We start from the raw sequence: 21,989 nt of genomic DNA, 5'->3' as shown, positions 1-21,989 counted from the left end.
GCGAGCCTGGTCTATAACTTATAAAGTGCACCTCGCCGCAGCCCTAGCCCGAAGGACTCTCCTTGAACCTTATTTTTATACAAGATTAATAAAGATGTTTGCAAAAGATGCGCGTCGGCTCGGTGGCTGACCCCACCAGGCGCAGCCAGTTTCGCTCAGCAAACGCTTTACTTGTACAAGCTCTTCATAGCACATCTCTGGAAACAGGCTGGCGAAGGGGAGGATGGGTGCTTCTGCACTAGAGTTGGCGGGGAGGAAGGTAGCTTCGAGGGGCGCATTTGCTCCAGCGGCTGGCTCGCTAGCCCGGCGGGAGGGCGGAGGGGACCTGCGGAAGATCGAGAGAGAGAGGGCAGCTCGTTAGAGACCGCGCGCGCGATCAGCAACACCTGGGTGCATCTGCTGCTGCCCCTGCTGTCCCCATTCCTTTTGGTTCAGTTCCCACTCTACGCCAGCCTCTGCTGCCTGCCAATCACGGCCCATCTGCTGTCCCGCCTCCGCCCCATCTGCCCTGTCCTTAGTCTCCTCGGCCGATCTGGTCTCGCGCTTGAGGATGCTCACCTTTGCAGAGTGGCCCCAAGTTGGGAGGGAGCTTGGGGCGGCCTGGCTGATGGGGCTTGGGGAGGCGAACGTCGGGGCACGGGGCTCGGTTCGAGATCCTGCGTTCCGGTCGCGGGCGCCCGGGCAAGCTGGGAATCTGAGCGTAGGGGTTGCGCCCACCTGGGGAGGGAGCCAGAGGAGGAAGGGGCGGGGACAGTACTGGGAGGGACCCCGCGGGCGCGGGTGGGGGTAGGCTGCGGATGACCTGGAGCATCCCTCCCACCTCCCCGCGGGGTCCGGCCCTGCCCCCTCGTACCGCCCCCCACTCCCACCCCCTGCCCGCGGCCCGCTGGGGACGCACCCGCTCTGTACAGTGTGTGCAGGGAGCGCGCCAGCTGGGAGCTGGAGAGGCCGCTGAGGCGCGCCGCCTGGCAGAAGAAGGTGAGACCCGTGTGTGCACGCGCAGGCCGACCCTGGCCGCGCGCCCGGCTCTTAGAGCACATGCTCATCGGCAGAGCCCGCTGCTGCTTGAAATAGTAGCTTGGAGGAGAAAAGTAGGACAGTGGGCTCAGACACCGCCTCTCGATCTCCCCCATCTTACGTGTGGGGAAACCCAAGCAGGACCGGAAGCTATTTATCTTTGGCTAAGGATGACCTGGGGCCCAGGAAATGGACCCAGAATTCAGGACATTCTCGGGGAAGGGCGCGCGTGCGGGGGGGGAGCGGGGGGGATGGGCATCAGGGCACTCTCTGCCAGTCCGGGCTCAGTTCTCAGAATCTTGAGTCTGGGGAGCTGGGGATGGTTGTGCTCACCTAGTCACCTCCTGTCCTGATTTGGAGGGCACAAAGCCCTGCCTCAGTAGCTTGAACAGCATCTCGAGGAACAGGGTCTGCAGACCCGGGGGCTCACAGACCCGACTGCTCTTCATTTGGCCTGAGTACAGCAAACACAGGCAAGAGTGAGGAGGGGTGTCCTCATTCAGCACCACCCCCCGCCCCCACTGCCCATCCGCTATATCCTCACCCATGCATTGAGCTAGGCGGTGATTGTCAGTGAGGACACCCAGGAAGTCCTTGAAGCTGACGATTCCATCACCTGGGAAGACAGACGGATCAGTGGGTACATGCTTTAGTTTTGTAGATTGTTAGGGGTTTAAATATACATTGAGAATTACTTGGGATGTTCTCCAACATCATAACCCTTCCCTACACCATTTCCTCTCCTCTCCTCTCTCTCTCTCTCTCCTCTCCTCTCCTCCCCCCCCCCCCTCCCCCCCCCCCCCCCCCCCCCCCCCCCCCCCCCCCCCCCCCCCCCCCCCCCCCCCCCCCCCCCCCCCCCCCCCCCCCCCCCCCCCCCCCCCCCCCCTCTCTCTCTCTCTCTCTCTCTCTCTCTCTCTCTCTCTCTCTTTTGGTTTTTTGAGACAAGGTTTCTCTGTGTAGCTTTGCGCCTTTCCTGGAACTCTATCCTCCCGAGTGCTGGGATTAAAGGCGTGTGCCACCACCGCCCTGCTCATTTATCTCTTTAGGAGCTAGGGTGCTTCCTGGAAGAGGGAAGTTTAAAAAAAAAACAGGACTAGGCCGAGGATATGGTAGGTATGGGTAGCATTCATTAGGAGGTTGCCTGGCGGTGGAGAGAACGCGAAGTCAGAGATGGGGCACCCACCATCTAAGTCGGCCAGCCGAAGAGCCTCGCACATCTCCTGTGGACCCAGCTGGATACCCACATTGCGCAGGGCAACCTTCATGCTATGCATGTCTACGGTGCCCGTGGGGCTGCAGCTGAACAGTTTGAAGATATCCTGGAAGGCTGAGAGTGGAAGGAGGCGACTGTCAACAAGGTGTGAACGACACGTGGTGGTGGCCTTGAGGCTTTGCCTCTCCACTTGGGTGGGACCGGGGTTTGGACACACCTATGGTGACCTCCAATACACCGGCCATCAGTGACTCAGTGGGTGCTGTGTGTTGGCTGGGGAGCTGTTCCACCCTTATGCCCAAGTCTTGTGTTTGGACATTTTCTTACAAAAAGCGTTTACAGTTCATGTCCAGATGCCAGAGCGATGGCTCAACAAGCCAGGGTGCTTGCTGCCAACCCTGATGACCTGAGTTTGATCTGCAGGACCCACGTGATAAAGAGAACTGATTCCCATAAGTTGTCCTCTGTCCTCCACGAGTGCCACGGTGCACGAACACAAGTGCTCGTGTGTGTGTGTGTGTGTGTGTGTGTGTGTGTGTGTGTGTGGTGTGCAAATATTTTATTTTGCACAAGTGTAAAAATATTTTAAAAACTCACATGCAGGACTAAAGATTTGGCTTAGTGGTTCAGAGCACACACTGCTCTTGCAGAGAACCTGAGTTACATGGTGAGTGACTTACAACTGTCTAACTCCAGCCCCGGGGGATCTGGAGCCCCTGGCTTCTGTGGGCACCACGCACGCACACACGCACGCACGCACGCGCGCACACACACACACAACTAAAATTAAAAACCAATTTTTAAAATTCACATCCAAGGTCACATGCCGAGTCCAGCTCCGTGGCTGCTTGGGAGCCTCATTGGTGGTGACCTATAAGCAGGCACTTGGATCACTGATGTAGGAAGTGATTCTTCTTTGATAGGTCCCTGTCAACATCAGGTTGACATTTGGGGAGCACCTTCTAGCCTTACTTCCCATCTCTCAGGCCAGATCCTGGGAAAATTTACTTTTCTGTCCATTTCTCTCTCTCTCTCTTAAATCCTGTCCCATCCATTCAGATACCACTATCCAACCATCCACCAATACATTCAGTTTTATTTTCCCTATTCCCTTCACAGACACAGACACAAAATAAACAGAGACACAGACACACAGAGTCACAGATACACAGACAGGTACACACACTTCTGGGGGTGCATTAGTGAGCCCTTGGGCTGTAGAGAGGGAAAAATTGGACTGGCGTGGAGGGAGGGTCACAAGGGTCATAAATATGCTAACCTCAGGCAGGTAACTCCTTGTAATTCTGTCCTGAGCATCCCCTATTTTCCTCTCTGCTTGTGGACCTAGGGTCCTTACCTGCCAGCTGCCGGGGTGTCAGGGGTACCATGCTATCATCGGCCGAACTGTTCCAGTGAAAGAATTTGGACATGTGGTACCTGTTGCAAAGAGACTCCAAGGCCAGGCAGCCCTTGCCCCCAAACCAGCACCCCAAACTTGGTCTCCATTTCCTATCCTCACCTCTGAGACTTGGTGTCTGGGCCTGGCCAATATGGATGGGTAGCTTCAGGGTCCTTAAATTCTCTTGCCCTCAGTATGGTCTGCTCCTCCTTTGTGGCCATGGCTGCTAGCTCTGACTGAGGCAGCTGGCCCATCTGCAGCTGCAGCCGCCCTTTCTGCACCCTGCCAGCCGGCTCCTCTCGTGTATCTCGTGTGAGGAGACTCCGAGGCTTCTGTGGAGGCCTTGGAGACAGGGAAAAGGCAGGACAGCCCGGTCAACTGGAGGGCATAGACTCCAGGGCACCTAGGGGACAAGGACTGTGGGTGACAGGTCCACCTCCTCCTCCCGGGATCCTCAGGCCAGGCTGAATCCACAGCTCTATAGAAAGGGGCTTCTGTAGCAGGCACAAGGTGTGAACCCCCAACTCAGGTGAAAAACAAAAAACAAAACCCTCCTTCGGCCTGGTCGCTCATACCTTCTCAGTGTCGATGAGGGTCTCTTGGTCTTCTGGCCTCTGCTGCCTGAAAGGCAGAGTCACAGACTCTGAGGCTGCCCCCAGGCTACTTTTGTGGTGACTTCCCCTGCTCACAGGCTGACTTCCTGTGGGGACTGCTGCTCTAGACTCCCCAAGTCTCTACCTTCAGGCATCTGGATTTGTGATTACACTCTGGATGCTGAATCGAGATGGCAGAGGCCCTCAGGGAAAAGCAGGCCACAGAATCCCAAAGCCAGGTGCGGGGGGGACATGGAGTCCTGTCCAATATAAACCCACTAACCACATTTTAAGACATCCCATGAGACCTTAATATTTAAAAATAATACATATCACACCATGTCTACTCTCAGAACACTAGTGAATGAAACCAGAAACCAGTAGCAGAGAGCTGGAAGATCGCTAAATACTTGGAGATTAAATAATTCACTTCTAAACAACATGTACACCCATAATTCTAGAACTCTGGAGGCTGGGGCAAGAGGATTGTGAGTTCAAGGTTAGCTTGAGCTATATAATAAGACCTTGTCAAAAGGAGGAGGGGGAGAGAAAGAACATTGTTATGACAAGACAGTGCCAGGCATGGTGGTGCATGTCAATGATCCCAGCACTTGGGAAGCAAAAACAGCAGGATCGGGGGGTTAAGGTCATCCTCAGCTCTATAGTGAGTTTGAAACCAGCCTGGGCTGTATGAGAACCTGTCTCCAAACAAACAAACAAACAAGCAAGCAAGCAAGCAAACAAAGCATGGATCAAAGAAGAAACTTCAAACTAAACAAAAATAAAAATACAACTTATTTCAAATAGTAGGATGTAACAAAAACTGTTAAGCACGTGTTTTAGAAAAGGAAATACCTAAAACCAAGAATTGGAGTTTCTGCTCCAAGAAACTAGAGACAGAAGTGCAAATGACATCTCAGGTAGGTAGAATCAAGCTGATAAAACATGAGCACACATTAAGGTTGGAAGCAGAAAACAATCAATAGTGGAGATGATAAATGCCCAAATCGTCTTCTCTGAAAGAGTAATGAAGTGGACAGGGCTGGTGAGATGACTCAGTGAGTAAAGGCACCGCTGACAGGTCTGACGACCCGAGTTCGAAGGTCCCCAGGACGCACATGGAAGACGAGACCCGGACCCATCAAATTGTCCTGACATCCATGCGTGGGCACACGCACGTGTGCGCGTGCGCGCGTGCACACACACACATGCACACACACACTCACGCACGCACACATGCACACACCCCACTACATAAAGACAAATAAGTCAGCGGGGAAGAGTGATAGCATTGTGAAAGGGACATCACTACAGATCTCATGGAAACTCAAAGCACAATACAGGAATGTTATAAATGCCTATGCCTATAAGTTTGATAACCTTAATGAAGTAGACCAATTTCTTGAAAAGCAGAAGCTGCCAAAACTTACATGTGGAGAAATAATATGAATAGACCTATATCTACTAAAGAAATCAAAGCAATAATTAAGAGCCTTCCACAGCAGGGAGAGGCCCATACAAATTCTTATAATTTTTTAAAATTAAACATTTATTGAAGGACCATCACTTTTCTATGGTATCTTAACTCTCCCTGTGAGGACATTACCCTGTACCCTAAACAGGAAAAGACTTTCCCAGAAAACTACAATATTCCTTAAGAACACACATAGAAAAGTCTTGTTTTTAAACATTATTTTGGCCTCCAGGCATATTGGTGCACGCTTTTAGTCCCAGCACTGGGGAGGCAGAGGCAGGCAGATCTCTGTGACTTCCAGACCAGCCTGGTCTACAGAGTGAGTTCCAGGACAGCCAGAGTTACACAGAGAAATCCTGTCTCAAAAACAAACAAACAAACAAACAAACAAACAAACAAACCCAAAACAAACAAACAAAAAAAAACCGAACAAACAACAGCAACAATAAAAATTATTTTGGCCAGGTGTGATGACACATAATTTTTAACTCCAGCATTTGGGAGGCAGAGGCAGGTGGATCAGTGAGAGTTCCAGGTCAGCAGGGCTACAGAGTGAGACCTCCATCTTTAAAAAATGGTCTTAAAGGCTTTTTGCTTATGAGTGTGTGTGTGTGTGTGTGTGTGTGTGTGTGTGTGTGTGTGTGTGTGCAAATGAGTGCAAGTGTTTTTGGAGACCAGAAAAGGGCATCTGATCCCTTGGAGCTGGAGATACAGGTGGTTGTGAACTGTCCAATGAGAGTGCCGGGACCTGAACTCAGGTCCTCTGGGAAAGCAGGAAGTGCTAACCACTGACCCATCTCTCCAGCACAGATGCAAAAATCTTTGACAAAATATTAGCAGGTGAAGTCAAGAATATATAAAAAGAATTGTACATTACCACACACAAGATAAATGTAACAAAATATTTAAATTAAGTAGGCGTGGTGGTGGATGCCTTTAATCCCAGTGCTCTAGAGGGATCTAGACCTCTGTGAGTTCGAGGCCACCTTGGCTTACATAGCAAGTTCCAGGGCAGTCAGGGCTATGCAGAGAGGCCCTGTCTCAAAAGCAAACAAAAAAACCCCAAGCCTTTGACTCTGCCAACAGCGTGAAGACAATCAGAAGACAATTATAGACTGGGAGACGCACATTTGAAAAGGACTGTTATGCACAAAATATACAAATAACCTTTAAAACTCAACAGTGAGAAAATGAGTCACCCAATTAAAATGGGCAAAAGATGTGAGCAGACACCATAACAAATCAAAGATCTACACATGCAAGTAAGTATGTAAGATCTTCAGCCTCACAGATCACTGGCGGCCTGAACAGTAAAATGAGGCAGCACTGTTGGTCTACGAGAGCACCAGGATTCCAAACACCGACACTGCTTGCCAAACAATGAAGACAAGGAGCTTCGTGCTGGGGCTGCAAAGCGATGCAAACCGCCAAAGAAGCCACTTCGGCTGTTTCTTACAAATCTGAACACGTGCTGATGTTTTGGTTGTGAGCCCAGCCTTTAATAGCCGGGCCACGTGAACACACCTTACAATGCACATTAGGCAGCAGCCATGGCCCTTGGCATTTATCCAGATGATTCTAAAACACAAAATCCACACGCCGACACTCACTGCAACTTCCTAACTGCCTAAACGTGGGACCAACCAAGACGTGTTTGGGTAGGTGGGTGGAAAAACAAACTGGTCCATCTAGATAACGGACTATTATTGAGTGCTGAGAGGAAATGAGCTGTCAGAGCCGTGAAAAGACACAGAGGCAAGTTAACTGCCAAACAGGGAAAGAAGCCCTTTTGAAAAGGCTGCGTGAGGTTCGATGCCAGTTCCTTCCGGAAAAAGCAAAAGGGAACAGAACAAGTCAGTGGGCGCCTGGAGCTGAGGGCAGGGGAGGAGGAGTGGGTGGGAGGCAGAGGGCATTTAGGGCGGGCAAACGATTTTGTATGGTACCACAATGAGACACACGCCCTACACTGGTCACAGAAAGTACACCAAGAGGGAATGAACCCTGGTGTCTCCATGGGCTTTGGGTGATGGTGGTGAGCCAGCGTGGGTCTGTGTAACTGAGTATCTGTCTCAGCATGTCCCTGTGTTCCAGGCTGTGGGGGCTGGGACAGAGAAGGGACACACAGAGCTGTCTGTGCTTATCACTTGCTCAATGCACCTGAAGCCACTTTCAATAATTTTTTTTTTTTTTTTAGGAGGGGGACAGGCTCTTACGTACCACAGCTCAGGCTAACCTTGAGCTTTCTATTTAGCTGAGGATGACTTTTTGTTGTTTTGTTTTTGAGACAGAGTCTCACAATATTATCCCTGGCTTGTCTGGAACTTGCTATGTAGACCAGGCTAGCCTTGAACTCAGAGATCCTCCTGCCTCTGCCTTCCCGGTGCTGGGATTAAAAGCGTGACCACCGCATCTACTGCGTGGTTTTCACTTCTGATTCTTCTGCCTCCACCTCCTAAGTGCTGGGATGATAGGTGTATGCTCCCACCTCTGGCTAAAAAAATGAACTTTTAAAAATCCCACCAAAACAATAAACTCTAAAAAGACAAACCCTAAGAGCCAGACACCCACCTCTGCGACTTCTCTCTGTCTCCATCCTAGATTCCTGCTCCTTTCCCTTTTGGCCTGCTTTCCCGCTTCCCTGTCCCTAGGTCCGCCCCACTCAGCCTCCTCCTAGGGTCCTGATGGGCTTCTCCTTTGGCAGGGAGCCTGACCAGGACTAGGCATGGTGGCATGCTCCTCTTAGAACTCTGAAGATTAAGGCAGGCAGTTTTGGGAGTTCAAAGCCAGCCTGGGTTACACAGCCGTAGTCTGTCTCAAAAGAAAAAAAAAAAGAAGCCGTGTGGTGGCACCTGCCTTTAATCCTCACACCCAGGAGACAGAGGCAAGAGGCAGTCACAGCAAAAGCTTATGTGGCAGTGTAAGCCTCTACCTGTAATCGCAGCACTCAGGAGTTAAAGGCAGGGGGATCATCGGGAATCTGAGGCAGTTCAGCCAGGGTAACAAAGAAACCCCGACTTACAAAAAACCAAAAACCAGTTTGTTAACAGTAATGTTAGTGATTGTAATCCCAGCACTCAGGAGGCCGAGGCAGAGAGATTGCCACAAGTTTGAAGCTAGCTTGGGCTATGCAGAGTGAGATGCCCCCCCACCCCACCCCAACCCCTCTATCTCAAGCACACAGCTGCCCGTGGGCCAAGCCAGCCTCTTCTCTTTCCCTAGGGCTCAAATTCCCTTCCCTGCTTTCCACAGCCTCCTGACCTTGGCCAAAAGCAGCAGCTCTCTCTTACTGCCTTTCTCCTGGGCCTTTGAGGCCTGACCCCAGACATAGTGGTGTGTGCCTCTGTGCATATTTGACCCTTGGGGCTGCTCTGGGCATGTGTGTCCCCTGCACTTGTGGGTGGTTTTTCCTGTCTTTGGACATGCCGTCTTATGCCAGTTTCAGGCTGGTGATGTGTGGGGATTCCTCTGGGTTGCCATGTTGGGGAGGTCATCACACATGGGGTCTCCCTACATTTGGCGTTATTTCTGGTTTGAGGCTGTGGCCTTCTAAAAGATCAGTCTATCAACCTCAGTTCTTCCCTCATTCAAAACCTTCCAACAATGGCCTCCCCAGGCCTCCCCACTGGCTACAGGAAGGATTCCCTTTGGGTTTACTTTCTCCTCTGGTCAGCCCCACCTCCAGGGAGGCCCCATCCCCCACATCCTCACGCTCCTATGTCCCTGGATTTAGACCTAAGAAACTGAAGCCAGGGATGGAGTTTTGAGGTGGTCTAGTGGTCTGGTAGGTGGGAGTAAAATGGAACCATTTTGGGGAATAAACAAACCCTAGACAGCTGGCCAGAGCTCTCAGGGGACTGATGGACTCAAGGGAAACTAAAAAATGTCAGTGTCATCCCTAAAAAATTGCTTCCAGGATATAGCAGCCAGGTCTGTTCAGTGGTGAGGAGACATCGATCCTCTAAAATCTGAGCCAGAGCCCAAGCAGGGTGGTGAGTTCTTGTAATGTCATCACTCAAGAGGCTGAGGTAGGCAGCTCAAGGGTTTGAGGCCAGTCTGGGCTACATAATGAGATGCTATCTCAAAAATCCAAGGGCTGAGGATATAGCCCAGTAGTAAAACGCTGACCTAAATATGCTCGGGGCCCTGGGTTCGATCCCAGCACCTTAAAAAAAAGTCTTCACCGGGGCCAGCACTGGAGGCTTTAATGTTTTTGTCTAGTCATTTCTTTTGGGGTAAGGGGGATGACAACTTAAAATGGATTTTCAGCAATAATGGATTCCCTTTCTTGGTTCCCGGCACCGAGCTGTAACACAAAAGAGACAGTGTCATTATGGCGTTAGGGTCTTGCGGGGTCTCCCACTGCACCCGTGGGCAGCTGGCATCCTGTTCTGTGTCTATATGTCATCAGAGGCCGAGAGCTCTAGAGCCCAGTTCCCTCAAGCTCACTCACGGAAATGTCCTGTGCCCTAGGAAGGTAACCATCAATGCTCCCAGGAGGCAGACAACATGAAACCCATCTGCTTCCTGAGGCGACATGGCCCTGCCCATTTTAAACCCAGGTTTCTGTCCTAGCCCTGGAGAGCTCACCCTCCATGGTCCCCGGGGCCTCCTCTGGCCCTGGCTTTGCTGCTGCACCTCAGGTCACCGGAATCTTGTTCCTAGCAGCCTTTGTGAGGTCATTGAGGTTGGGCCCTCGACGAAGCTTGCCCTGTGCACCCTGCCTCAGCCCCTCCCCCTCCATTCCACTGCCTCCCACCCCACCGGCTATGTGAGAACTGAGCCCATCCCCACATGCTGGTGAGGCTCCAGAAGCCCTGCAGGGCAGCACCACTCACTCGTTGGCTTCCTGAAGCTGGGAGGACTTGGCTGGTGCCTGGACAAACTTCACTTCCCCTTGGATGGTGGCATTCTTGAGTCCCGTCTTGCTAAAATCTAGGTAAGAGCAAGCTACATTACTGGTTTCTGGAGTCCAAGATTTCTGAGTTGTCATGTCTTCAAATGACTTCTCTTGCTTCTCGGAGGTTATCTGGGTGATCTGGGTAGCCTGGGTAAACTTGATGGACTGGACTGGCTGGCAAAGGTCTATAGGTGTCTCTTGCAACTTCTCGGATGTAGCTTTGATCATATTTTCTAAATTAGGCACTTCCTTGTGGCTGGAGGAGGCTACAGCCAGAGAGGACGCAAAGTTGATCAGATCTGCCAGGCCAATGGCTGTGGGCAGGCTGGAGCAAGATAGACAGGGGCTGGGTGGTCGCGGGGCGCAGTCTGTGAGAACCTGGGAGATGCAGACAGACTTCCTTTCCCGGGGGCTCTTGCGATGTTTTTCTAAGGCCTGCTGGAGGCTGTGCTCTGACGCCTGGATGAGCTTGTTCGCCCAGAAGAGGTGTTTGGAGGTCTGCACGCGGATGGAGCGGAACTGGGTGGTGGACACCTGCTCCTCTTCCCTGTTGCTTGAGTTTGCATTGAAGCTCCAGGTTCTGGATTGCCGCTCTTCCTCATAGGGCTTGAGAGATTCGATCCTGTAGCCTTTCTGCTCCAGGCTTTCAGTGAAGTAGTCTTCCTCAGGCTCAGGTGTGGGCTTAGAGTCTACCACTGGCCCCATCTCCTCCAGCTGTGGTACTGGGCCTGGATCTGGGAGCACTATGGGCAGGGACTCCGTCTTGGGTAACTCTGCTTCCAGCTGAAAGGTTTCAACTGAAAGCTGAGGCAACAGGAGCTGGACCCCCCTTCTCCCCCAGGACTCCTCTGCCACACCAAGCCCCTGTCCCGCTCCTGTGTGGCACCCTCGCCACCCCTTATCTCCACTGGCTTCTTGTGGGAGAACTGCCTGGGGCAGGACAGGAAGTGCGGGCAGGTGGTGAAGGTGTGTGTGTGGCCGGGTACTACAGTCCCAGACTTGCCAAGCAGAACTGCCCTGCCCTCTTGCCTGCTACCTGTGCATAAAGTGTTGATGATACTCTCACCTCTGTTTCGTCCTCCTCCTTTTCTTTAGGGGTGTGGGGCTGCTGGTGGTGGTCATTCCTGAGGCATAAGGAATCAAAATGAGTGACCAAGATCCATAGGCAGGATCACAGTGGTAGAAATCTTTAGGGCCTTCAAAGCTCTGGCTCTGGACAAGGGTGGGGGCAAGGAGACCCCAGTTCTACCCCCCACTGTCCCTGCTACTCCATTAGGAACTCTGGAGTGTGTGTGTGTGTGTGTGTGTGTGTGTGTGTGTGTGTGTGTATGCGTGTGGTGTATGCATGCACACACATATACAAATGTGAAGGGTAGGTTGATCTTACGTGTGTACCTTAGTTGCTATCCACCTCATTATTTTGAGATGGGGTCTCTCTCTGAACATGGAGCTCACTGATTTGCTAGAGTGGCTGGCCAGTTGAGACCCTGGGATCCTCCCACTTCCACCTCCCAGCTCTGGGATGACGGTATTAGCATGTCATCCCAGCTTTTTACCTGGTTGAGGGATATCTAAATTCAGGCCCTCATATTTGTGCACCAAACATTTTATCTCCTAAGCTGCTGGTATTAAGACTCTCCAAGCTTCAGAAGCTCTGGAGAGCTTGCCAATCCACTCTTCAGCTCCATTTGGTTGGAGGAGGGGCCTGGGAGTCTTCATTCTCTTTTTGGTGGAGCTGATCTCGAGACAGGGTGTCTCTGTGTGGCCTTGACTATCCTGAAACTCACTATGTAGACTAGGTTGGCCTCACACTCACAGAGATTAAATCCTGTGGGATTAAATCCGAGTGTTGGGCTTAAAGGTGTGTGCCACCACCATCCTGCTGGGAATATTCATTTTTATTAAGTGCTATAGGTAAGCCATGATGCTCAGAAAATGGTCGCCTACACAGGGGAAGCCCAGAGCGAGGCCCATTTCTCACCTGCCCCATTCCCAGTGGGTAGATTTGAGAAGCCATGGATACGGGGGTGGGGGGTGGGTGGGAAATGCAGGGCCCCTTTACTTCTCAGCCTCTATTCCTACCTGCGCCACAACCTTAAACTCCTGTTCCCTCCTCAGGCACCTGTCTTTCCCTACCTTGGGCAGATCTGTCTGCCTCCAACAAGGCAGCCATGCCTCCATGTGCTCCGCCTCCATGTGCCCCGCCTCCGTGTGCCCCGCCTCCGTGTGCCCCGCCTCCGTGTGCCCCGCCTCCGTGTGCCCCGCCTCCGTGTGCCCCGCCTCCATGTGCCCCCGCCTCCATGTGCCCCGCCTCCATGTGCCCCGCCTCCATGTGCCCCGCCTCCACGTGCCCCACCCTAGCCCTCTGCCGGGGTTGGAGGCAACCCCAGCCTTGGGCCTGGACACTGCTCCTGAGGAGATCTGGAAAGGAGCTAAAGAAGGGGAGATCCTAGTTGGGTGGGAGTGTGTGGTGTTGGGGGAAAGGCTGAGAGCCTGGGGTTTTGGGGGAAGGCCCTGTGCTGATGGGGACGGGTCCTCACGTTCTTTCCACGATGTCCACAGAATTTTTGCCACAGCATGGGAATGCATTGACACCTGGCCAGGAGAAAAAGGAAAGGACAGGGAGCATCAGGGTGAGGGACAGTCCATGAGCTGGTGCAAATTTCTTCTGCCTCCCCACTCCAGCACCCACCCCCCACATTATCTCTCCCATCTTCCCCTCATGACAGGCTCAGTGGTCCCTTCTTCAGTGTCTGCTACCCTCCACTGGCCATCTTGGCCCCGTCCCAACTCTTGGATCTGTCACCTGCTTCCACAAACATGGGTGCCCACAGTATTCCATCTGGGCTCCACAGAGAGCATTAGAGGGTGCTCATTGCCTAGGCTTCCCATAGCTGGTGGTTGCTAAGAAAAGGACTTGAATTCAGGCTGAAGAATCGCCTTCATTTTCTCCTTTTCCACGCTCCACAGGAGCCCATGGCACCCCTGAAGAACTTCCCCAACCCCACTCTTCGTCGCCTCTGCCACTTCCTGAGCTCTTCTTGGTCACCTATCACCGACCCAGACCAAGGCCTACACTCAGAGTGCTTGATCCAAGGTTGTGCCAGCACCATACTACTGTGTGGTGAACTTGAATCAATCCTTGAAGTCCTAGGAGGCTGGGGGTGTCTTGGAGCCAGGAGACAGCCAGGAGGCTTTGGTCCTCCAATACAGAAGCTGGTCTTCACCCCCTAGATGTGGGGTACCAGACTGACTCAGCCTCTACTCCTCTGGTGGTGATAAGCATTGATGGTGAGGGGTCATGGCGTCCATGCATTATGCAAAATGGGTTCCATGAGCCTAGGGTGGAGCAGGAAATGTTAACCTTACTTTTTGGCCAAGAATTGCTCCCAGGATTGTATCAGAAGCATGAGAATGTGGTGTGGCTTCTTCCTAGGGATGGAAGGGGTGGTCCTTGCATGGCTGGTCCTAGGCACTAGGATCCAGACACATCTGTGCTTCAGCGTGGCCTGGAGTCGTAGGTCAGCTGTGTGGCGAGGCTCTGAGAGAAGCACCATGGACAGAAACTCAAAGGCCGGCTCTGCCTCCCTGACCCACGCGCTCTTCTGACTTTCTTCAGACATCTTCTTCAGCTTCAGCTCCGTTTGACCCTGAGCAGGACTCTTTTCTGCCCAACCACAGAGCCTTCCTTGATAACTTGGCAATTTTTGCAATTTTTCTGGACATCTGATCATCACACAACTTCAATCCTTCCATCAACTGCGACTGGGTACAGACAGAAGGGCGGATTACAATTCTGTAAGCCTCATAGCTGCACTGGGGTCTGGGAGACAAAGTCTGCTGTTGACTCAGTTTGGGATTTCTGTACCTGACTTAGGAGTGTTCTGTTAGAAAGTCAAGTGGCACTCTGTGACATATGAGGCATTTCCAATGCCCAATTGTTGCTAATATTCTAGAAATACCGCCTCAGGTCCTAAAGGTGTATTAAAACCCCACCAGTCCCGATTGCTTAGAGAGCCCAGGGGATTTGTACATTGAATAGAATGTGTGTGAATCAAGACAACTTGGTTTCTTCTTTCCACGTCTGGCATCTCCTTTGCTTTTCTTCCCCCTTTGCACTGGAATGACCACTATGTAACCGTGGAACGAGGGCAGATAGCCTTGCTTCATTCCCTTGTTCTCGTGGGGAACAGCCAGCATTCTGTCTTTACCATGAAGTGGTGGTTTTCTTCATAGATGCCTTTTATCAGATTTCCTTTCCTACTTTGCTCAGTTGATTTTAAGAAATACTATTATTATTATCATCATTATCATTATCATCATTTTAGGACAAGGTCTCACTATAGACCAGGGCTGGCCTTGAACTCACAACAATTTGCTTTCCTCTGCCTTCTGAATACTGGAATTAAAGGTGTTCATCACTACACCTGCCCTCCTATTATTATTATCATCATCATCATCATCTTCTTCTTCATCATTTTGAGACAGGGTCTCACTATGTAGACCAGGCTGGCCTCAAACTCAAAGAGATCAGCCTGCCTCTGCCTCCTGAGTATTGGGATTATAGGTATGTACTGCCATGCCTAGTCAATTTTTAAAAAAAAATAAAATTATTTTAACTTTATTTTATGTGTATTGGTGTGAAGGTGTCAGAGTCCCAGGAACTGGGGTTACAGACAGTTGTGAGCCGCTATGTGGGTGCTGGGAATTGAGCCTGGGTCCTCTGGAAGAGCAGCCAGTGCTATTAACTGCTGAGTCATCTCCCCAGCTGCCCCCAATTACTTTTTTTTTTAAAAAAGACTTAAGATATCTTACTTTAATAATTATGTGTGTGTGTGCCACATGAGTGCAGATTCACTTAGAGGGCAGAGGTGTGTGATCTCCGGGAGCTGGATTTATATATAGGTGGTTGTAAGCCAACAGATGTGGCTACTAGGAATTGAACCTGGGTCCTCTGCAAGGGCAGTAGTGCTCTTAACCACTGAGCCATCGCCAGCCCTAGGCATCAGATCTACCTGGAACTGGAGTTACATAAAGTTGTGAGTGGGCCAAAGTGAGTATGGGGAATTGAACTTGGGTCTTCTACAAGAGACCACTATGTGCTCTTAACTGCAGAGCCATCTCTCAAGCCTCCAGTTGTTACTTGAGACAGGGTCTCTCTATGTAGCCTTGGCTAGCCTGGAACTTTCTATGTAGACCCGGCTGGCCTTGAACTCATAGATCCACCAGGCTCTGCCCTCCGAGTGCTGGGATTAAAGACATGTGCCACCATGCTTGGTTTATCAAGACTTTTTGTTCTTGATCTTTTTTGTAGATCTTTTTTCTTTCTGTGACAGGGTTTCTCTATGTAGCTGTGACTGTGTCTTGGAACTTGCTCTGTAGATCAGGCTGGCCTTGAACTCAGGAATCTGCCTCCTGAGAGCTGGCGTTAAAGGTGTGCGCCACCACATCCAGTGTGTAGATCAGTTCTGAAAAAGAATGTGCGTTCTGCTGTGGAGTGGAATGCTCTGTAAATGTCAGTTGAGTCATGAGGTGGAGCCAGTCAGGTCCTGGACATCCCTACTGACTCTGTGTCTACTCCTCCTTTCAGTTCCTGAGAGGAGCACTGAAGTCTTCAACTATGATGGCAGATCCCACTGTTTGCCCTTGGAAGTTACATCAGGTTTCCTCTTAGGTAAAACTTTAATCATTTCATACATGGAGCTGATGTATTTTGATAATATTTGCCCCGTTGCACAATCTTTTCCTTCTCCCACTAACTGAACCACTTTTTACTTTCATATTTTTTCTCTTTCTTAACATATCTACCTACCTAACTACCTACCTACCTACCTATCTATCTATCTATCTATCTATCTATCCATCCATCCATCCATCCATTCTTCCACCCATCCACCCATCCATCCATCTATCTATTTATTATTGTTTTTTTTCGAGACAGGATTTCGCTGTGTAACAGTCTTGGCTATCCTGGAACTTGCTTTGTAGACCAGGTTGGCCTCAAACACACAGAGATCCTCCTGCTTCTTCCTCCTGAGTGCTGGGATTAAAGGTGTGAGTTACCATCATCTGGTTAAATATTTATTTTTTAAAATGATTTTTTTGATTTTGTGTATGCATGTGTGGCTGTGTACAGGTATGTGCATGTGAGTGCAGATGCCAGTGGAAGCCAGAAGAGGGCGCACTAGATTCCTTTGGAGCTGGAGTTGTAGGTGGTTGTGAGCTTTCTGACCTAGATGCTGGGATGTGAACTTGGGCCTTTTACAAGAGCAGCAAGCGCTCTCAACTGCAGAACTGCCTCTCTAGCCCCTCCTTTCCTTCCCTTTCCTGACTCTGACAGCATCTGACATCATCCGACAGCTCAGGCTGAGTTCAAACTCCCTATGTGACCAAAGCTGTCCTTGAACTCCTGATCCCCTTGTCCCGGCCCCTGAGTGCTGGGACTGTAGGCCACACTTGGACATTATACTAGTTTTTCTTCACATACTCTGACACTCTGATGTTAGGGACACAATCCTTTAGGATAGTTATTCATTCTTTTGTTTTGCAGCCCTGGGGATGGAACTCAGAGCCTTGTATATACTAGGCAAAAACTTTATTTTCTAGGCTTAGATATTCCTTTTAAAATGATGATAGCATTGCTATTATTTTGGTTTCCTTTATATATAATTATTCGTTTATTTATTTACTTATTGTTTATTTATTGAGTTCAATGCTTCCCTGACTGGCTTTGAATGTGTTGTGTACTTAAGGATGACCTGAAATTTCTTATCCCTTTGCTTCTAACAAGTTGCTGGGATTACAAGCAGGTGCTACCACACCTGGCTTAGGAGGTACTGGGACTCAAATCCAAGCTTTTGTGCATGCTAGGCAAATGCCCAACCTCCTGGGCTATACTCCCAGGCCCTATTAGTATTGTTTCTTGAGACAAGGTCTTACTATGTAGCTTAGGCTAGCCTGGAAGTTACTATGTCACCCAGGCTGTCCTCGAACTCGCAATCCTTCTATCTCTGCCTTGTGAGCACAGGGATTGCAGATGTACAAACCATGTCTGGCTTTACTTTTCCCAAGTTTCCTTTTATAATTAAAAAATTAGCATTTATTTGTTAATTACTATGCTATGTATGTGTGTGTGTGTGCGCGTGCACATGCACTCCTGCACATATGGAGGTCATAGGATAATTTGCGGCAGTCAGTTTTCTTCGACTGTGTGGTTCCGGGGGTTGAACTCAGGTTGTCAGGCTTGGTGGCAAGCACCTTTACTTCCTGACTACTTTCCCCAACCCTTGACCAAGTAACCTCTTTATCACTGAAATGATCTCCTTTGATCTGTTATTTGATTTGAAACCTGCTTTGATTGATCTAACTTTTTAGTTTCTGTAGTCTCCCGTTCGTGGTACTGGGGATTAATTAATGTTATGCTATCGAGCTATTCTCTGTTAGCTTGCGCTTTCTGGAATCTTGTCACTGTTATATGAGTGTTTAAACGTGCAAATTTTTATATTTAAAGTAAATTTTAAATGGGCAGCATGTAGTTGAGTCTTTTTTCTTCTTCTCTTTTTCCAGAGTCTGTGTATCCCAGCAAGCATCCATCAATATAGCTACATCCCCAGCCCAAGGGTCACGTTTTCTGTCCACTTAGGCAATCTCTGCTGTTTAGAAGTGACGTGTGTGTGTGTGTATGTGTGTGTGTGTGTGTGTGTGTGTGTGTGTGTGTGTGTGTGTGTATGTGTGTGTGTGGTGAGGGGAGAGGGCAATGCTGGAGACTGAACCCAGGACAATGCTCTTATGTACGCTGAACACTTGCTTTAGAAGGGAGCTACATGACATTTGCCTTGTTTAAATGTGTTTAAATGGATTGTTCTGTTATTTCCTTTCCATGTGTTCTCTGCCTTTTTTTTATGCCCCCTTTAGATTATGTATTTGTATGATTCTACTGGATTTTCAAAGCTATGACTCTGTCTTGTTATTTTAGTTGTTTTAAGGCTCAGACTATGAAACTAACTTATCACAAGTCTACCTTCAAATGGTAATAGGATAACAGACCAACACACCAGTTAGAGAGAACCCTCAACAGTGTGACATCGGTTCCTCCTCATGACTGGGTGTTTGAAATGGAACTTAGAGATGAGAAAGGGCTGGGATACTTCTCAGAGGTACAGCATCTGCTGAGCACTTGGGAGACTCCATATTTAACAGAGAGAGAGACAGAGAGATAGACAGAGATAGACAGACAGACAGACAGACACACATACACAGAGAATGAAAGCATATGAATGTGAATTTGTAATGATTAAACTAAATCAGTGAACAGCACCCCAGAGAGTTCTTTGTGCTTCCGGAATGTGGAAAGCAGAAGACTAGGACTGCTATCTGAGGAGGAAGAGGAAAGATCACACAAGGGGGGTTGGGGGGGGGAGGGCAGGGGGTGGCTCAGATCGAGGAATGAAGGGGGAGGGTCAGGGTTGAAGATGCTCTTCCCCCACTGGGTAAGGCGTCAGAAGACACTGGCATTGGCATTCCCACAGTTGTCTGGTTCCTGTCTTACCACCCTGAAGTGACACTGGCCAGGCAGTAAGACCTACAGTTGAAGGGATCCCCCTGAGCTCCTTAAATGGTTTCATTCTTGAATAGGGGCGACCAGGGGCCACCAACTCTTTGACAAAACTGTCAATAAGCAGGTGGAACAGTGATCCCAGGACACCAAAGGTAATTTGAGAAACAGAGTACTTAGAAGAGAAGCTGATCGTTTTCAGAGATTCAAGGATGACACTAAAAATGTATCACATTGAAAAAAAAAATAATGGGACGCTATGAAAAAAGAATGAAAGAAAGAGAAAGCTTTCTGGCAGATAGCACTGGCAGGCAACCAAGAAAGAGTATTTCCAGAGAGAGGACCCCAAATATCAAGCTGTAGTGAGAGAAGAGAATTAATAGGGAGTCTGCTTTTTTTCATTATGTGTGCATGTGTGCATTTGCACATGCGTGTGCATGTGGAGGCTGGAGGACAGCCTTGCGTGTCCTTCCTCAGGCTCCTTCTACATTGCTGTTTGAGACAGGCTCTCTTACTGGTTCCTCAGGCCAGCCAGGGTCTCAGGGTTCCTCCTGTCCGCCTTCTTAGCATCGAGATCATAGGCATATGCCATGTCTGTTTTACGTGAGTTCTGGGGATTGAACTCAGAGCCTCATGCTTGCAAGATGCTGATAAGATCCTATCTTCTCCATCCGGATCTGTTTATGAGACCTGGAAGGAGGCCTGGAGAGAACAAAGAAGCTGGAGAAGAAAAAAGTAACACTTCCCTTACGTGAAGGCTCTCACCGGCTTGCAAAGTTCTCTGATTACTGAGCAGACCCGGCTGTCGCCGTTGTTTACATCAGGTACAACCGAGTCACAAATACGTTTTTCATTTTCATGTGTGTGTGTGGGTGTTGTGCGTGTGTAGGCTGGAGGCTGACTTTGGGAGTCATCTTGGTTCTCTTCCGCCTCATTCCCTGAGGCGGGGTCTCTAGGAAACCCAGAGCTCACAGATGGATTAGCCAGCCAGCTTTGCTCTGGGATTACAGGCTGGACATCTCACCCACTTGACATTTATGTGGGTTCCAGGGATCTGAACCCTGGTCCTCAGGCTTGCACAGCAAGTTTTTTTAACCACCATGCTACCTCTGTCCCACAAATACTTCATTTTTATTTTATTTTTTTATTTTTGTTATTTATTTATTTTGATTTTTGAGACAAGGTTTTCTCTGTGTAGCCTTGGCTATCCTGGAACTCACTCTGTAGACCAGGCTGGCCTTGAACTCACAGACATCTACCTGCCTCTGCTTCCTGAGTGTTGAGATTAAAGGCGTGCACCACCACTGCCTGGCTCACAAACTTTTAAAAGGGAAACCTCAGTGACTTATAAGAGGAAGGAACTCATACTGGCAGTAGAGTCACTAATAATGGTTGGCTTTAAATTCTGATTAGTTTTTAACCTAGAATTTATTTATTTATTTTTATTTTTTATTGTTTTGAGAAAAGTTAAAGTGCTAGGCCTGCAGCTGCTCTGAGGCATGCCTGGGGACCATGATGTTTTTTCATTAATGAATAAACTCTTCAGTGCTCTTGAGTCGAGGGGTATTTATTTCTTTGATAAAGTTGAAAAGGAAATGTTGAGTCTCAGTTATTGGCCACTGTATTGGAGGCTGAGGACAGAGGTGGACAAGGAGTTGTCCCTGCACCGTGGTGCTTTCAAGCTTGTGACCACGTTTTTCCTGGAGGAGATCTTAAATCTCACCGTCCTTAAACATCACACACTAGCACTCGTCAGTGCTCCTGGCTCCTTACTGTGATGACGCAAGGCCTCAACAATGCTTGGGAGGCCTAGACCTCACTGCTCTTCCGGTAGCCCTAGGCCCACCTTTCGGAGCACGTGGTCTCCTGCTGACTCTTCCCCAGACCCTCCGCGGGTTTTACTCGCTCTGAGTCTCTGGTCGTCCGCAGTGTCTCACACAAGGTGGATTCAGCGACCGCCTTTGCAAAGACATTAACTTCCCAGCCCTTAGCTCCGCCAAATGTGTGCATTTATATCCGCGAATGTGATTCCTTTGGGCTAAATTCACTAAGACCCTGGACCGATCCAGTCCCCTCCCCGCCCCCACTTTTTTTTTTGGACAGCGCCCGGGCACTAATCAACGGCACCCGGAGGGGCTTGGTTGGGGTCAGCTTTCCTTTCCACTCCCCAGGCCAACTCTGGGGCATCACTCAGGTTCCCTTTTTCCGCCTCCACCCTGCCATTTCTGGCGCCGCCCACCACTCGGCCGCCTGCTCCCACCTGTCACCCCCATGCTGACGGAGGCTCTGTCCGGGGGGCGGGGAGCGGGCTGGTGGCTGCTGCCCCTCCGCCTCCAGTGCGCTCTTTGGTTAGCCGGGTGGAGGGGCGCTGGCGATGATGGGCGCTGGCGGCTGTGATGCTGCGGCTTCTGTGACGTTTGGCCAGGGATCCGACAGGCAGGAAACTTGAAGATTGACGCCAAGGATGTGGGTGGGAGCAGCTGAGGATCTTTCAAGGCTTGGAGGTGCAGCAGCCAGGGCACTGAGACAAGGGCCTGGGGCGTGCGGTGGGGGTGGGGTGGTGGGGTGGGGGGCAGGGAGACACTCCCAGCGGACCAGGTATGTGGACAGCAGTCCTGGGAAAGGACAGGGCTTGGAGCCTTATCTGGCTACAAAGCCGAGGCATTTTTGAGGGTCTAGGATTCCTCCAAGGAATCTCAACCTAAGCTGTACACGTGTGCAGTACTCACACCTGTGCAGAGCTTTCCAGGGTGATCTTACAATTTTTTACAATTACATTTATTATTTGTGTGTGTGGACACTTGCATACCATGGCCAGTGTGTGGAGGTCAGAGGCCAGCTT

General features: G+C 50.0%; 2 protein-coding genes across 2 annotated transcripts; both read right to left on the bottom strand.

Annotated features, from left to right (window-relative positions):
- Positions 1–149: 149 nt before the first annotated feature.
- Positions 150–10,372, bottom strand: LOC114702262 (EF-hand calcium-binding domain-containing protein 3-like). The gene is made up of 10 exons (XM_037201598.1): positions 10,284–10,372; positions 4,205–4,250; positions 3,750–3,971; positions 3,588–3,634; positions 2,201–2,344; positions 1,562–1,633; positions 1,351–1,471; positions 899–1,077; positions 559–717; positions 150–325 (listed from the first exon to the last, which is right to left on the bottom strand). Exons 1-10 carry the CDS (start codon positions 10,288–10,290, stop codon positions 168–170), a joined length of 1,155 nt encoding a protein of 384 aa, XP_037057493.1. The 5' UTR covers positions 10,291–10,372; the 3' UTR covers positions 150–167.
- Spata32 (spermatogenesis associated 32) lies at positions 9,882–21,632 on the bottom strand. Its single transcript, XM_028882651.2, has 5 exons — positions 21,408–21,632; positions 13,134–13,188; positions 11,660–11,717; positions 10,532–11,376; positions 9,882–9,999 (listed from the first exon to the last, which is right to left on the bottom strand). Exons 1-5 carry the CDS (start codon positions 21,418–21,420, stop codon positions 9,915–9,917), a joined length of 1,056 nt encoding a protein of 351 aa, XP_028738484.2. The 5' UTR covers positions 21,421–21,632; the 3' UTR covers positions 9,882–9,914.
- Between the last annotated feature and the right edge of the window lie 357 nt (positions 21,633–21,989).

Source organism: Peromyscus leucopus, chromosome 8b (genome assembly GCF_004664715.2).
Source record: "Peromyscus leucopus breed LL Stock chromosome 8b, UCI_PerLeu_2.1, whole genome shotgun sequence".
NCBI lineage: Eukaryota > Metazoa > Chordata > Mammalia > Rodentia > Cricetidae > Peromyscus > Peromyscus leucopus.
Note: the sequence above shows the minus strand (reverse complement) of the source record. Positions and strands in the feature narration are given on the sequence as shown.